This window comes from Cnephaeus nilssonii (genome assembly GCF_951640355.1).
Source record: "Cnephaeus nilssonii genome assembly, chromosome: 3".
NCBI lineage: Eukaryota > Metazoa > Chordata > Mammalia > Chiroptera > Vespertilionidae > Cnephaeus > Cnephaeus nilssonii.
This window is the reverse complement of record NC_137074.1, coordinates 86,329,762-86,346,033: the sequence shown is the minus strand read 5'-3', so window position 1 is coordinate 86,346,033 and position 16,272 is coordinate 86,329,762. Positions and strand designations below refer to the sequence as shown.

Sequence of the window (16,272 nt, the reverse complement as noted above, 5' to 3'; positions counted from 1 at the left end):
CTGCCCAGGTCCGCCATTACCGATCATGGACCAGGAAAGGCGGTGTGGGTTAAGGCCTGCAGCCGCCTGCCCAGGTCCACGATCAGGGATCACGGACCAGGGGAGGCGGCATGGGTTAGCGCCTGTAGCTGCCTGCCCAGGTCCGCCATCACCGATCTTGGACGAGGGCAGGCGGCGTAGGTTAGCGCCCGTAGCTGCCTGCCCAGGTCCGCCATCACCGATCTCGGAACAGGGCAGGCGGTGTGGGTTAACGCCCGCAGCCGCCTGCCCAGATCCGCCATCACCGATCTCGGAACAGGGCAGGCGGTGTGGGTTAACGCCCGCAGCCGCCTGCCCAGATCCGCCATCACCGATCACGGACCAGGGCAGCCGACTGGTCTGATATAATTTGAAATATCACCGATCACGGACCAGGGCAGGTGGCGTGGGTTAGCGCCCGTAGCTGCCTACCCAGGTCCGCCATCACCGATCTCGGACAAGGGCAGGCGGCGTGGGTTAACACCGGCAGCCACCTGACCAGGTCCGGGATAAGGGCTTCGAGTCAGCCCCCGCCAGCAGCAGCTGACTCAAAGCCCCTATCAGGGATCATGGACCAGGGCAGGCAGCGTGGGTTAACGCCTGCAGCAGGCTGCCCAGGTCCACGATCACGGATCACGGACCAGGGCAGGTGGCATGGGTTAGCACCCGCAGCCGCCTGCCCAGGTCCCTGATCACGGATCCAGGTGGCGTGGGTTAGCACCCATAGCCGCCTGACCAAGTCCCCGATAGGGACTTGGAGTCTAGCATAACGAAAAGAATAGTCAGCAAAAGCAGGAGACAATGTTTCATAAGTTCTCCCCCAGGTCACCACTGTTCTCTTATACATTTTAATTATCCCAGACTTTGCATGATGGGATTTGATTTGAATTATGCCTGATAGAGATTACATGGCATGAATTGTAGGCTCATTCTTTCTTTTTGTGGTTGCCTGACTGAGAAAGGCCTTGGAATGAGAGAAGACACTTTTATTTTCCTTTTTCATTCTTTAGAGGCTGAGGAATTACAGTTATATGAAGAACTTAGTGAGAGAATGAAAGTCTCTGCTGTATTTTTCTGTAAGTTTTATCATGTGGACTATCACAAACTTGGTGGGATCCTTTTCAAGAGGTGTTACAAAAATTATGTTGGAATTAACATTCAAGAGTAAAAGGAGAGAAGTGAGTGGTGGGTAAAGGAAAGAACTTTGTCCTAGAAACCAAATAGAAGCCACATAAACCTTCAGATTCTTACTCATTGTGCTTTGGAGGTATTAAAGGATAATTTTTAAAAAAGTTAAAATCATGACTCATAATCTGTATAGATAAAAGGCTAAGTGACCGACATTTGTCCATCCGTCTGACCAACCGGTACATATGACGCACTGGAAATATAAAAATAAACTTTGACTCGCACACGTGCCATACATATAAAGCTCTCGCTGGCGCTAATTTGAATGTTGCATTTGGTGGGAAAGTTCTTTTCAGAGGGGATTTTTGTGTTGCCGTGCTATACGATTGGTCATAGTACAGATAAGTTTTAAAGTACTGTAGTGTTTGGGGATGTTTCAGACAGTTGTCTCTTAAAACAAATATGAGATCAGAGGATTCAGCTTATAGTGAATGGATAGTAAAACTTGGAGATGGCAAACTTGATAGCAGTTTTCATTTAGGAATGGATATTATTGAAATTCCCCATGAAGTGATTTTTAATGGATCTATTATTAAAGCCACCTTTGGAAATAGTATATCTATAGATAATATTAAAAATATATCTAAACATGCAATTCTTTGTTCAAAAAATGAGCACGTTCAAAAATTAAATGAAGAAATTTTGGGTATACTTGATGGAGATTTTCACGCCTATTTGAGTGATGATTCCATTGACTCAAAAGATAATGCTGAAAAGGAAAATTTTCCTATTGAATTTCTTAATAGTATTACTCCTTCTGGAATGCCGTGTCATAAATTAAAATTGAAAGTGGGTGCAATCATCATGCTATTGAGAAATCTTAATAGTAAATGGGGTCTTTGTAATGGTACCAGGTTTATTATCAAAAGATTGCGACCTAACATTATCAAAGCTGAAATATTAACAGGATCTGCAGAGGGAGAGATTGTTCTGATTCCAAGAATTGATTTGTCCCCATCTGACACTGGCCACCCATTTAAATTAATTCGAAGATATTTTCCTGTTATGCCAGCATTTGTGATGACTATTAATAAATCACAAGGACAAACTCTAGACAGAGTAGGAATATTCCTACCTGAACCCATTTTTGGACATGGTCAATTATGTGTTGCTTTCTCTCTCTCTTTTTTTAAAAGTATTTTAAAAAAATATTCTATTGTTTTTTTTTACAGAGAAGAAGGGAGAGGGATAGATAGTTAGGAACATCGATGAGAGAGAAATATCGATCAGCTGCCTCCTGCACACCTCCTACGGGGGATGTGCCCGCAACCAAGGTACATGCCCTTGACCGGAATCAAATCTGGAATCTTTCAGTCCACAGGGCGACGCTCTATCCACTGAGCCAAACCAGTTACGGCTGTTGCTTTCTCTTGAGTTCAAAGAGCATGTTACGTTAAAGTTAAAGTTGTAAATACTTTATCTCAAGGGAAATTAGTCAAGCACTCTGAAAGTGTTTTTACTCTTAATGGGGTATACAGGGAGATATTAGAATAAGTTTAATCACTTTATCAATCATTATTTGCATCAATGTTGTTTTTATATTACGAGTTTGTTATTGTTATATCAGTTTGTTATTGTTTACTTATTAATAAATTTATGTATTATTTTCATATACATTGTACTCATTTCCTTTTATCTCTCACACTTTTATTATAGAGAAAGGGCAAATAGCAATATTAAAATATTTCATCTAATTAATTCCCTTTCAATGTGCACGAATTTCGTGCACCGGGCCACTAGTCAACAATAAAAATATATTTTAAAAAATGTAATTAAATGTTATCAATATTCCTTTATTGCTCCTGAATTTAGAATCATAGTTAAGAAAGTGATCCCTAGCTGTAGCTGGTTTGGCTCAGTGGATAGAGCGTTGGCCTGCAGAGTGAAGGGTCTTGGGTTTGATTCCGGTCAAGGGCACGTGCCCGGGTTGTAGGCTTGATCCTCAGTGAGGGGTATGTAGGAGGCAGCTGATCAATGGTTCTCTCTCATCATTGATGTTTCTATCTCTCTCCCTCTCCCTTCCTCTCTTGAAATCAATTTTTTTAAAAAAGGAAAGAGAAACTGTTCTCTATAACCAGGTTATATGGTTTTTTTTTCGGATATTTGAATTAACTTTTTATATTTAAATTTTTGATCCATTTGAATTTTTTCTTATGTTTGGAAGCTGGAGTGAATCAATTCTGTCTTTTAACATTTGGCTATTCATTATGAAGAAGTCAGCTTTCCTCCTATTGATTTGAAATGCTGTTTTTGTCATATACTCACTTTTCACATCAGTTGGTTTATTTTGGGATTTTTCTGTATGATTTTATTAAGCTGTTTGTCCATATGCCAGTACAGTTCTTAGATTCAATTATAGAGGTTTTATAAATTGTTTTAATATTGGCTAGTTCCTTTTTCATGACTCTTGCTGATTCATGGTTTTCCTAGATATCCAGCTTATGTACTTTTAGAAAAAATTAAAGGCACTTTTACTTTATGTAAATTTATAAATTAGTGAAGGAGAATTTAGTGATTAACTCATTGAAGTGTTTACTTTATATGCTTTTCACCTTCTTCCAGTCTAAGGACACTGGAACACTAATACTGAAACTTCTCATTCCAACTTAAATGCTATTTATGTCATGTTTTCTGCTATATATTATTTTAAAGCCCAGATTACTTATTATTATAGCTTCATCCTGTCAAATTTTGTAGTCTATGTATTTTTGTGTCTTAGACCCGTCTTGTTAATTTAATTTCTGTTCCTTTGTAAACAGTCTATATTTTTTTCTGGTTGTTTTATATATTGCTCTGATATTTGTATTTTATTGTTTACTGTGATTACTGAGGTACAGGTTCATTTTTATTAATCCTTATTGAGATTTCTTGGGCTACCTGGATCTGAGGATTAGTATCTTTCATCAGTTTTAAAAATTCTTACCCAGTTTTTCTCTTTGCCTCATTTTCTCTCTCCATGTTAGACTTGTATATTCCATTGCCTGTGTCTCTAACTCTTGCTTGTATCCATTTCTTTTTCTCTACCAGTATATTGCACTCTCAGTAAGTGGGTTTCTTGTATTTAAATAGCTAAGTGTCATAATTTAGAGGAATTTCCTCATGGTGTATATATGCACAAATCCACATTAGTGTATTTCAGTGTGAAAATTACTTATATGCCACAGAGACCCAAAAGAGAATAGTAATTCTGATTATAACTACTTTTGTGTCTGTGTATTGTATTACCATCCTCTCTAATAAAATGGTAATATGCAAATTAACCATCACTCCGCTACATAGGCCACGCCCACCAGCCAAGCCATGCCCACCAGCCAATCAGGGCGAGTATGCAAATTAACCCAATCCAAGATGGCTACAGCCACAGAGAGCAAGGTTTCCCAGGTAACAGAGGAAGCCAAGCTTTCCATAGCCGTTGCAGGCCTAAGCCTCCACTCAAGCTACAAAGTTTCAATTATAGAAGGTAAACAAATTCAAACAAATGGCGGCAGAATGGAGCTTGAGAGAGCAGGTCAGGGTTGCCGGCGGCAACAGGGGAAGCAAAGCTTTCCGCACACCCTGGCCGGGCTCACCCGCTTAAGGCTACAAAGTTTCATTTGTAGAAGGTGAATTAACTGCCACAGAAATGGCTGCCGCCCCAGAAATGGCTGCCGCCCCGGAGAAAGCAGCAGGCTTGGCTCCCCTCCAGGCTACAAAGTTTCAATTTTAGAAGGAAAATAAATTCCAGATACCAGGGCCTCCTCTTGGGTTGCCAGGGGGCGTGGCCGGCCTGCAAACCACCACAGGCCCCTCGCTCAGGCCGCCCCATGCCCCAAGGGAACCCCACCCTGATCCGGGACACCCTTCAGGGCAAACCAGCTGGCCCCCACCCGTGCACCAGGCCTCTATCCTATCTAATAAAAGAGTAATATACAGATTGATCATCACTGCAACACACAATATAGCAGACCCCATGTGGTCAAAGATCCTGCCCCCATGTGGACACAAGATGGCCACTACAAGATGGCCAGCAGGAGAGGGCAGTTGGGAGGCACCCGGCCTGCAAGGGACGGCAGTTGTGAGGGACCAGGCCTGCAAGGGAGGGCAGTTGAGAGGGACCAGGCTTGCAAGGGAGGGCAGTTGGAGGTGATCAACCCTGCAGGAGAGGGCAGTTAGGGGTGACCAGGCTGGCAGAGGAGGGAAGTTGGGGGCAAACAGGCTGACAGGGGAGCAGTTAAGCATCAACCATGCTGGCAGCAGAGTGGTTAGGGGGTGATCAGGCTGGCAGGCAGAAGCGGTTAGGGGCAATCAGGAAGGCAGGCAGGCAAGCAGTTGGGAGCCAGCAGTCCTGGATTGTGAGAGGGATGTCCGACTGCCCGTTTAGGCCCGATCCCATCAGGATCGGGCCTAAACGGGCAGTCGGACATCCCTCCAGGAGTCCCAGATTGGAGAGGGTACAGGCTGGGCTGAGGGACAACCCCCCGCCATGCACGAATTTCGTGCACCGGGCTTCTAGTTTGTAATATATGGGGAAATATAGTCTGACTTCCCGTCATCCCAATGACAGAATAGTTTGTTTCATAAAAAACGACTCTAGTGGTACTCTAGCTATATAAACTTTCAGAGCTAATAAGAATATACGAATGGATGACTATATGTGGTATATTTTTAAATTTAGAAAGTATACCATCAACAATTATCCCACTAAAAATAATTTATATATTGATCATTTTGTTTAGGTGATTCTATTTTGAATAATTTAGATAAGTGAACTGTAGATAACACATAGTTTGAATGAAGATTAATTATACATTAGTTAATATATAAACAATTACATATTATACATTAAATATATATTATACAAACATATCTTAAGCATTCCACATGAAAAACTGATAATAACATTTTTAGGGAAGAAACTTCAACATGAAAAACTGATAATAACTATTTTAGGGAAGAAACTTCAACATGAAAAACTGATAATACATTTTTTTTGGAAAGAAACTTTTTGATGAATTTAGTCAGATATCTTAAAAATCTAAATAAGTTAAATGAAGAAAAATTAATACCTTATATTTCAATGAAATTGACATGCACCGCTGAGAATAATCTATGAAGATCTTGTGTTTCCTTAGATTGCTGAAGGGAACTTGGGTGGCAGTATTAATAATAAAAATAGTAATACTATATTATCATTAGCAAACACCTATAGCACTTCCAGTGATTGTTCTAAATGCTTTACAAGAAAGAAACTGAGGCACAGTGACTTGCCTAGTTACATATCAAAGGAGTAGTTGAGCTGAGGTTCATACCCAGTGTGGCTCTAGACTATAGATGAACAAAAGGGCCAGATATTTCATGCGTAGCCCATAAGGTCTCTGTTTTACACTACTCAATTCTGTCATTGTGGTATGAAAGCAGCCATAGTTAATATGTAAATAGATGGGTGAGGTTGTGTTCTAATAATACCTTATTTATTGATCATGATATTTGAATTTCATGTAATTTTTACTTGTCACAAAATATTCTCATTTTTAAAAATTATTTAGATATGGCTAACTGTTCTTACCTCTTACATTATACAGAAACAAGCCTTTCTTGGGCCAGATATGGCCTGTAGGCAGTAGTTTGCCAGCCCAGCTCTAGACAGTTATATATGTTTTTGGATCCTACTTTGTTCTATTTTGGATTCATTTACTCTCACCTTGTAGCATGTTCTTCCATGAGGGCTAGACAACTTGATTTCTAAACATTTAGTTGATCCTTTACATTAGTAGTCATAGGAAAAACAACAGATATGAAATATAAATTTTCTACTTCTACATATAATCTAGATATTTTCCCCCTTAGGGACTTCATTGCTGCTTAAATACTTACTGACTTACCTGAATCCTACCCTAAGGCAGAGCTAGCTAGACCATGTTGTTTTGTCTTTGTTTACTCTTTACTTATTTTACATGTTCTTTTTTCATTTTAATACAGTTATCATGGAGTTGGGCCTTGTTATTGAGAGAGTTGACAATAGGGCATGCACAGACTTCTCTTTTGGAAAAAAAATGTTGGCTGCCCTTTCATGTTCATATATGCAGACATAATTCTGCATATTTTGTTTGACACTACAAAGTCATGTTGGTCTGCATACTGATCTCTAAATTTATTATCACAACACATTTCTACTAATACTTTCTGTAACTCTCCCTTCTTTAATTCAAAATATAATAATTAGTGCAATTTAACACCTCCATGTTTCAACATGTTATAATAGAGATATATGCAAATTTTGGTGCAGAAGAATCAACCATTTATTTGTTTAGAGAGAAGGAAGGGAATTTTAGGCCAAGTTCTTAGGTGAAAGTATATAAATTAGGTTTTAAGTAAGCAACATATCCAAAGACCTTAAGATCATGGGTGTTTTAGGGAATGAAAAGTTTGCTGTAATTGAAGAGCATGGAATTTGTGGTAAAAGCTATGTGTGTAAGAGCAGTTTTGGATCAGACATAAAGGTTTTATGTCATGATAAGCAACTTGAATTTTCTGCTTTAGATCAGTGGTCTTATATACCTAAACAGAATTGGAAGGCAATATAAGTAATAAATAAATCAAACAGGCACTGTGTTGGAGAGGTGGATGGAGACCGGCAAGTTGGAAAGGAGGTTCATTCCCTGTAGCCACTCAGCTTATTTGCCATGGAAAGATGCAAGCCCTGTGTTACAGGGATTCTTGTTTTTCAAGAGCTAAAATAAATCTATATTTAATTTGAAATATCACAGTTTTTAAATATTTGCCACTGACTAAAATATTTTAAAATAACATTTTATCCAAACAAAACAAGTGTGTCAACTAAAGGTCTTTGCTTTAGATGTACAATCCGAACAGTAGTTTGTAAAGTCTGAAAGTAGTCAGGTCATTATTTTAGGAAGATCACAGTGGCAGACAGGTTTTAGGTAAGGGTGGAATAGCAAGACTGGAATTAGGAAGGCCTATTAGAAGTTTAAAGATGAGATTGATGTGAATGTAATGCTTTGTTAAAAGGGATGTAGAAGATTCCATGTGGAATCTTTTCAGACTTACTGATAGTAAAATAAATAATTGCAAAGGGTTATTATTGAAACATAATTCTCCTTTTTATCCCTGATTTCTAGTTTCTCCTATGAAGAGGCAACTTCTTTTATCAATTTGTTGCATATCCTCTAAATGGTCTGACAATATGCCCTGGATGTACATGTGCCCTTTGCTCCCTCCCTCCCTTTATACAAATGATAATGTAATGAATTTCTGCATCTTTGCTTAGCAGTATATCTTGAATTTCTTTCCTTATCTCTTCATGTAGATATAAGTATCTTCTCACTAATATATTTCATTAATATTTGCATTATATTTTATTGTATAGGTATATTGCAATTAATTTACCCAGTCCCCTGGGATAGACATTTAAAATATTTTCAGTCTTTTGCTACTACAAACCATCTGTAGGTGTATATTCTTATATATACATCTTTGAGCTTATGTATATATATTTGGAGGATTAATTCCTATAAGTAGAGTTGCAAAATCAAGTGATATATGTGCATTTAAAATTTTGATGACTATTACTGTGTTGCCCTTAAAAGAGGTAGTACCATTTATTATCCCTCCACCAAAATAACAGAGCCATGATAGAATATATCAACATTTTCATAAATATGAAGGAAAAATGGTATTTCATCTTCATAAAATTTTACTTATTTAATTATGAGTAAATTAGAACATCTTTTCATATTTGAAAAAATCTACCTGCATTTGTTTTCCATGAAGTTAGTCCTTCTACCCTCCTAGTTTTCTACTGGTTGTTGACTTTTCAAAAAATTACTTGTATATGCTTTTTAATTAAGGAAATCAGCAAAAATTCTTTCTCGGTGTATCACTTTGCTTTTGACTGCTTTTACACTTTTTGGTCTGTCGGCATTTAAAATTTTTAAGTAGTCAAATTTATAAAAATATCTGTTAATAGGGTATAATAGTTGCTATGCTATGCTATATTTTGAATGGTCATTGTATTTATAGTGTAATGTTTAAAGTCTCATAATTTTTAACCCTTTGCACTCGCTTTTTTCTCGATTCCTTTATTCTACTCGGGATTTAATTTTTTAAATACCCCAGATTTTACAAAGCGCGGCAGTAGAATAAAAAACTGGAGTTTCTTTTCATACAAACTTATTTATTTGGATTTTTTTATATTTCAAATTATTGATACATTCAAAGAGTATAAAAAGAGCTGCTACCGATGCTAACCATGTCGAGTCACACTCAACATCCGAGTGCAAAAGGTTAAAACGAGACAGTCTCATAGTTATGTTTGCATTTTAAAATTTCGATCTTTATTAGTAATTAATTTTGATAAAAGGTAAACTGTTTATAAAAATACAACTTTATGTATCTTTTACATGACATAAAATTTAAAGATTTTGTTTTTTTGCCTGATTTCCTTCTGGGCCGGGGACTGAGAAAAGCAGTCCCTGGTGCACATTTTGGTCCTTTTCAAAGGCACCCAACCACAGCAGAGAGAGCCACAAGCTTTGGATTGCTCATAGCTCCAAACAGTCACAAACAGCATCTGACATTGTCCTGCATGAGAGATGGGGACTCATAGCAGATCTACTTAATACACAGGCACAAATCCAAACAGGCAGCCAAGATGGGGAGACAAAAAAAACAAACCTGAAATGAAAGATCAAGAGAATTCTCCAGAAAAAGAGATAAATGAAATGGAGATAATGGAGAAGTTTAACAGACATAGAGTTCAGAATAATGATGGCAAAGATGCTCAACAGCATGAGAAAAGATACAGTATCTTATGAAGAATGACTTAGCACTAATCAAAAACACAGTGGAAAAAAATACAGAGAACATTAGGAGAAGCCAAGGATCAGATCAGTGAATTAAATAGATGACGGGGTAAAATAAAAAAAATAACCAGAGGACAAAAAAGAAAAACAATTAAAAAAACAGGAGGACAGCTTAAGGGAACTATGGAACAATATGAAATATAAAAATATTTACATAATAGGTGTGCCATAAGGGGAAGAAAGTGAGCAAGGAATGGAGAACGTGTTTGAAGACATAATGGCAGAAAACTTCCCTAATCTGGTGAAGGAAAAAGTCACACAAGTTCAGGAGGCACAGAGAGTACCAAGCAAGAAGAACCCAAACAGGCCCACACCCAGACACATCATAATTAAAATGCCAAAAGTTAAAGACAAAGAATCTTAAAGGCAGCAAGAGAAAAGCAATTTGTTACCTACAAAGGAGCTCCCATAAGCCTATCATCTGATTTCTCATCAGAAATTCTAGAAGGGAATGGCATGAAGTATTCAAGGTAATGAAAAGCAAGAACCTGAAACCAAGATTACTATATCTAGCAAGGCTATCATTCAAAATAGATGTTAAAATAAAGAGCTTCCCAACAAAAAAAGGCTAAAGGAGTTTATCATCACCAGACCAGCACTGCAATAAATGCTAAAGGGACTGCTGTAATGAGAATAGAGAAAGAGAGAAACAGGCATACGGAATTAAAATGGCAAATAAATACCTTACAATAATAACTGTACATGTAAATGGATTACATGCTCTAATCAAAAGACAAGGGTAGCTGAATGCATACAAAAACATGACCCAATTATATGCTGTCTACAAGAGACCCACCTCAGAACAAAAGACTCACACAGGATGAGGATGAAAGGATGGAAAAAAATTTCCATCCAAATGGAAAAGAAAAAAAGCTGGGGTAGCAATACTCTTATCTGACAAAATAGACTTCAAAATGAAGGCCATGACAAAATTTAAAAATTTTGTGCGAGTGCCCAGCTGGCATGACTTAGTTGTTGAGTGTTGACCTATGAACCTGGAGGTCACGGTTTGATTCCCTGTCAGGGCACATGCCTGGGTTGTGGGCTCAATACCCAGTAGGCACCGCGCAGGAGGTAGCTGATCAATAATTCTCTCTCATCATTAATGTTTCTATCTCTCCCTCTCCCTTCCTCTCCGAAATCAATAAAAATATATTTAAAAAGTTTGTGGGATTTGTCATTTAGGATTGCTAAGTAATATATAATAATTTTGTAGTTTTCCATGCTCATGATTAGGAAATAAGTCACATTTCTTCCTGCATGAGCTAATGAATTATTAAAGGCACGAAAACTATTTAATAACTATATTTTCTAAATAATTTATTTGAAAATGAGGATTTTGGACAATCTGTCATGGGTAGGATAATGATAATTAAGAGAAGCCTGGAGCTTGAGGGTCCATGTGTCATTAATTAGATACATAATTGGCGATATTGCTATAATATAAATGTTGGTTGAGAGATTCATGGTGACTTTCTAATATATTTTTATTTCTATCCATCCCTTATATCCTTCTGAAAAAAATCAACTTCTGAATTTTCTCTGCTGCCCATTGTACTAGGAATATGTGCCCATTTTAGATAATCTTCACATGTATAGCTACCTGGTATCATTTTACCACCTGGTATCCTGTTGCATTTTTTGCAGTGTGAACACTAGTAGGCATGAGTTCATTCTGTAGTTCTAGAATTTAAGTGTATTTCTTTGTATTTTCCTTGAAGACACATCTATTAAAATTTTACTGAAAACATAAAATGAATCCTAAATGACCTATATAATGTTTCAAAACCAACTATTTTAAAACTAGATATCTGATTACATAGCTGTTATCTCTTGAGATATTTTTAAATTGGGGCAAAAGTCAAAGAAGCAATGAAAGTTATCATTCATTTATTCTTCCTAGGAGTTTCTTTGAGTTGCTGCTTTTCTTTGGAAGAGATGAGTTTTATGAAGAGCCCTTAAAGGATATTCTTGGATCATTCCAGGTAAAACAATTTACTATTTCCTATTTTGTCTATATATAAAACAGGCCTTTATTCTCAACCTAAAAGTAGTATATTGGTTACTTATCGCTTGTAAGTTTTTAAATTTACTAAGGTGGCAGTCTTTAAGATCCTGTTATACTAGCTGTATTTGTAAGTAGTCTGTAGACAGGATTCCAATCCTACATTTGCTATACCAGAGCCTATTGCCACCACCCTGTAGATTCTTAAGCACATCCTGGACACATACTCATTTTTTATTGCTGCAGGCTTTGGTCTCAAAGCTCCATGAAGAGCTACCTTTAGCTGGACTCAGGCTGTCTGTCCCATGCCACGTTTTTCCCCTTGTCTATACCCTGATTTTCTCATCTGCTTTCTCAATAGTCTCCCCAAGATAGGAGGCAGATGTTTTTTGCATTCTCTATGGGAGAAGAGAGTAAAAAAATACACAAGAACTTTCCTGTAGATGGCAAGAACATTTGATCTTTTTACCATTTACTTAGGAAGAAATAACCTAGCACTGTGGCTCACTAATGTGTCAGCATTATCTCATCAGCACTTCCCTGGGGTGGAATAAAGGAAGATGTGCTTTGAGCTCCCCCTAGGGGTAAAGTGTTCAGACAAAGTATCTTACATTTATTCCTGTGGTGTTAACAACAAAGGTTGAGTATTCCTATCCACCTTTAGGAAAGAGATCCACAGAGTAACAGAAGAATCATACGAGACTGTATTTCACCCAGAATTTTTATTTCATATTTATTTAAAGCAAGCTTTTAGGTTGAATAGATTTTTATGATCAATTACTCTGGTATATACACAAAACATGAAAATTATAAGCAAACTTAATTGGCTAAGGCATATCTAAAACATCTTCACATTCAGAATCTGAGTCTAGATATGCTTTTCTACTCAGTCATCGATGTCTGTTTTTCTATGCCATTTTGTCTTCAGTGACATGAAAAGTGTTGATGATGTAGCATTTCCTAAAATAATACAATAACTAGTAAGTCATTGGTACTTGGCTTTAAAAAGCTTAAGCTGGCTTTATGGTCCTGTTTAGCCAATTTTTGACTCCTGCTTCAGAGGTGTTGTTAAGTTGGATTAATTACTCTACAGCCATCCCACATCTTTGGTTCCCAAGAGTTAATAAAGTACTCAGATTTTATTTTGAGTCATCAATATTCCCTTTTGCAAGTGTCCATGCTGTCTTTGAATGTCCATTAAAGCAGAATGACAACTATATCATGACCATTACCAGGCTGACATGGATTCTAAGATATCATTGAATATATAACATTCTGATTTTAGAGTTGTACAAATATGAAAAAATGCATGTTAAAGTCAGTGAAATTAGGAACATTACATTGAACATTTTACTTTATCCATTCGTATATTCAGCAAAAGAGGTAAAAATATCTGTTGTTATGGAGCTTACATTTTAATTAGAGCCTATATTCAAATATTTAAAACATTGATTTTTCCATTCAGTTTTTCCTTTGACACTTGTGTTCTTGGGAATCCAGTCTTAAACTTTTACTCAGCAAATATTTATTGAGTTCCCACTATGTCTAGGTATGAAGCTCTGGGACAAACAGTAATAAGAAAAACAGAAATATCTTGTTATTGTGGTATTTAATTCTAGTGTGGAATTTGTAAGTAGTCTGTAGATAGGATTCCAATCCTACATTTGCTATACCAGAGCCTATTGCCACCACCCTGTAGATAATAAACCAAACTTGTCAATTAAGAGTATTTTAAAATGGCTTAGCGAAAAATGATGATGGCCAGGGAGATTGGGAATGCTGGCATAGTGGTATTGGGGAAGAAATTTCAGTTTTAAATGGATTGTCAAAGAATCCCTCATGGAGATGTGGTCTGTGTATTGACTATGGAAACCAATGAAGTGTCTATAGAGTAGATGAGAGACTTCTGTTTTAGATGTATGAAATCATAACATTTTGAGGGGATATACTTTTTTTTTCTTGTGAACAGGGTTTCCATTCAGTTACCAATATAGTTATTTCCTCAAGGGAGGGTTTATAGATTTTTGTATCTCCTACTCAAATTCTAAAGCCCACCACCCTTTCTCCTTTTTGTTGTTTGTTTACAATTTCTCTACCATTTCTGTAATTGTGTTGCTATGGTCTCTTTCCCTTTTCTTCAGCCTTTTTTAACTCCTGCCTCCTAGGAGACACTTCACCTTTTGTTCCCATTTTAGCTTTACCTAGTAATCGTCATCCATTTTCTGAACTCAGCTGTTACAGCTGGTGCTTCCCAGGCCTTTGCCCTTAGAGCCCCAGGAAGGCCAATATGCAGTACATCCCCTTAAAACAGGGGTGTGTAATGTCTGGCTTGTGGGCCATATAAGGCCCAAGAAATCCAATTGTTCTGGCCCTGCCCAGGCATTAGGGGTGAGTTAATTGACCAAATATAAACTAATTTTTAAGTTGCTAATTGTGTATAGCCTGTGAATGACATTATAAATATCCAAATGGCCCTTGGCAGAAAACGATTCCCCACCCCTGCCCTAAAATCTTGCATTTACTAAGCTTTGTGGATTCTCCAAAGTTTTTGACTGACTTTTGATAATCCAATAGCCATCCAAGTGTCATCTTTCTAAATTTAAAAAAATTTTATACTGCTAGTGTAAACTATTTCCCCAAGTGGTTTCCTTCTGTCCATCTTTCATACAGATTCATACCAGCTTAAGATCATGCTCTTTCTCCTCTACCATGTACCTGGGGGTCTTGTTAAAAATGCAGATTATGACTCAGTAGTCTGGGGTGGGTCCTGAGAGTCTGCATTTCTAACAAGCTCAGAAGTAATACCTATAGTGCTGGTACCTGGATCACACTGAGTCAGCAATGGACTAATATTCTTTTAGTTAATTATTCCTTCTGTATCCACCCTCCATTGCCCATCCCCATATTCCAACTATAAGTATACTAACTTTGCTATTCATGCTCCGTCATCTTGGATAGTTTCTGTGTCTGTTTCTTCATTTGTAAAATGAGGACAATACTGCATAGGATCATCAGCTTGGCATCATTCTTAGCAAAACATCCTACCTAATAATAGACAAATATGCAAATTGACCATACCTCCAACACACCCACAAGCCACGCCCACCATCTAATCAGAGTGAGTATGCAAATTAACCCAACCAAGATGGCTACAGCCACAGAGAGCAAGGTTTCCTAGGTAACAGAGGAAGCCAAGCTTTCCGCCTGCCCTAGCCAGGCCTAAGCCTCCACTCAAGCTACAAAGTTTCAATTATAGAAGGTAAACAAATTCAAACAAATGGCGGCAGAATGGAGCTTGAGAGAGCAGGCCAGGGTTGCCCCAGGCAACAGGGGAAGCAAAGCTTTCCACACACCCTGGCCGGGCCCACCCGCTTAAGGCAACAAAGTTTCAATTATAACCCCAACAGAAATGGCTGCCGTCCGCGGAGGGAGCCCCAGGCTTGGCTCTGCTCCAGGCTACAAAGTTTCAATTGTAGAAGGAAAATAAATTCCAGATACCAGGGCCTCCTCTTGGGTTGCCAGGGGGCGTGGCCGGCCTGCAAACCACCACAGGCCCCTTGCCCAGGCTGCCCCACGCCCCAAGGGAACCCCACCCTGATCAGGGACACCCTTCAGGGCAAACCAGCTGGCCCCCACCCCTGTACCAGGCCTCTATCCTATCTAATAAAAGAGTACTATGCAGATTGATCATCACTGCAACACACAATATAGCTGCCCCCATGTGGTCAAAGATCCTTCCCCCATGTGGACACAAGATGGCCAGCAGGAGAGGGCAGTTGGGAGGCACCCGGCCTGCAAGGGTGGGCAGTTGGAGGTGATCAACCCTGCAGGAGAGGGCAGTTAGGGCCGGCAGAGGAGGGAAGTTGGGGGCAAACAGGCTGGCAGCGGAGTGGTTAGGGGGTGATCAGGCTGGCAGGCAGAAGCGGTTAGGGGCAATCAGGAAGGCAGGCAGGCAAGCAGTTGGGAGCCAGCAGTCCTGGATTGTGAGAGGGATGTCCAACTGCCCGGTGGGATCGGGCCTAAACTGGCAGTAGGACATCCCTCCAGGGGTCCCAGATTGAAGAGGGTACAGGCTGGGCTAAGGGACAACCCCCCTCCGTGCACGAATTTTGTGCACTGGGCCTCTAGTCTGACTTAATGTTTAAGGTAGGCCGTATAGCCTATCTGGTGAAGGGTGTGGCCTCTGATGTCATACTACTT

General features: G+C 38.7%; 1 protein-coding gene across 2 annotated transcripts in view; it reads left to right on the top strand.

Annotated features, from left to right (window-relative positions):
• Positions 1-16,272, top strand: part of ZNF654 (zinc finger protein 654) — a 118,341-nt gene that overhangs the window by 58,228 nt on the left and 43,841 nt on the right. For both annotated transcript variants that reach the window (XM_079766653.1, XM_079766652.1), the window contains exon 3: positions 11,971-12,052. Coding sequence is in view for 1 of the 2 variants with exons in the window: in XM_079766652.1 (XP_079622778.1) it covers positions 11,971-12,052 (82 nt within the window). In the remaining variant the exon portion in view is untranslated. The remainder of the gene's footprint in view (positions 1-11,970; positions 12,053-16,272) is intronic.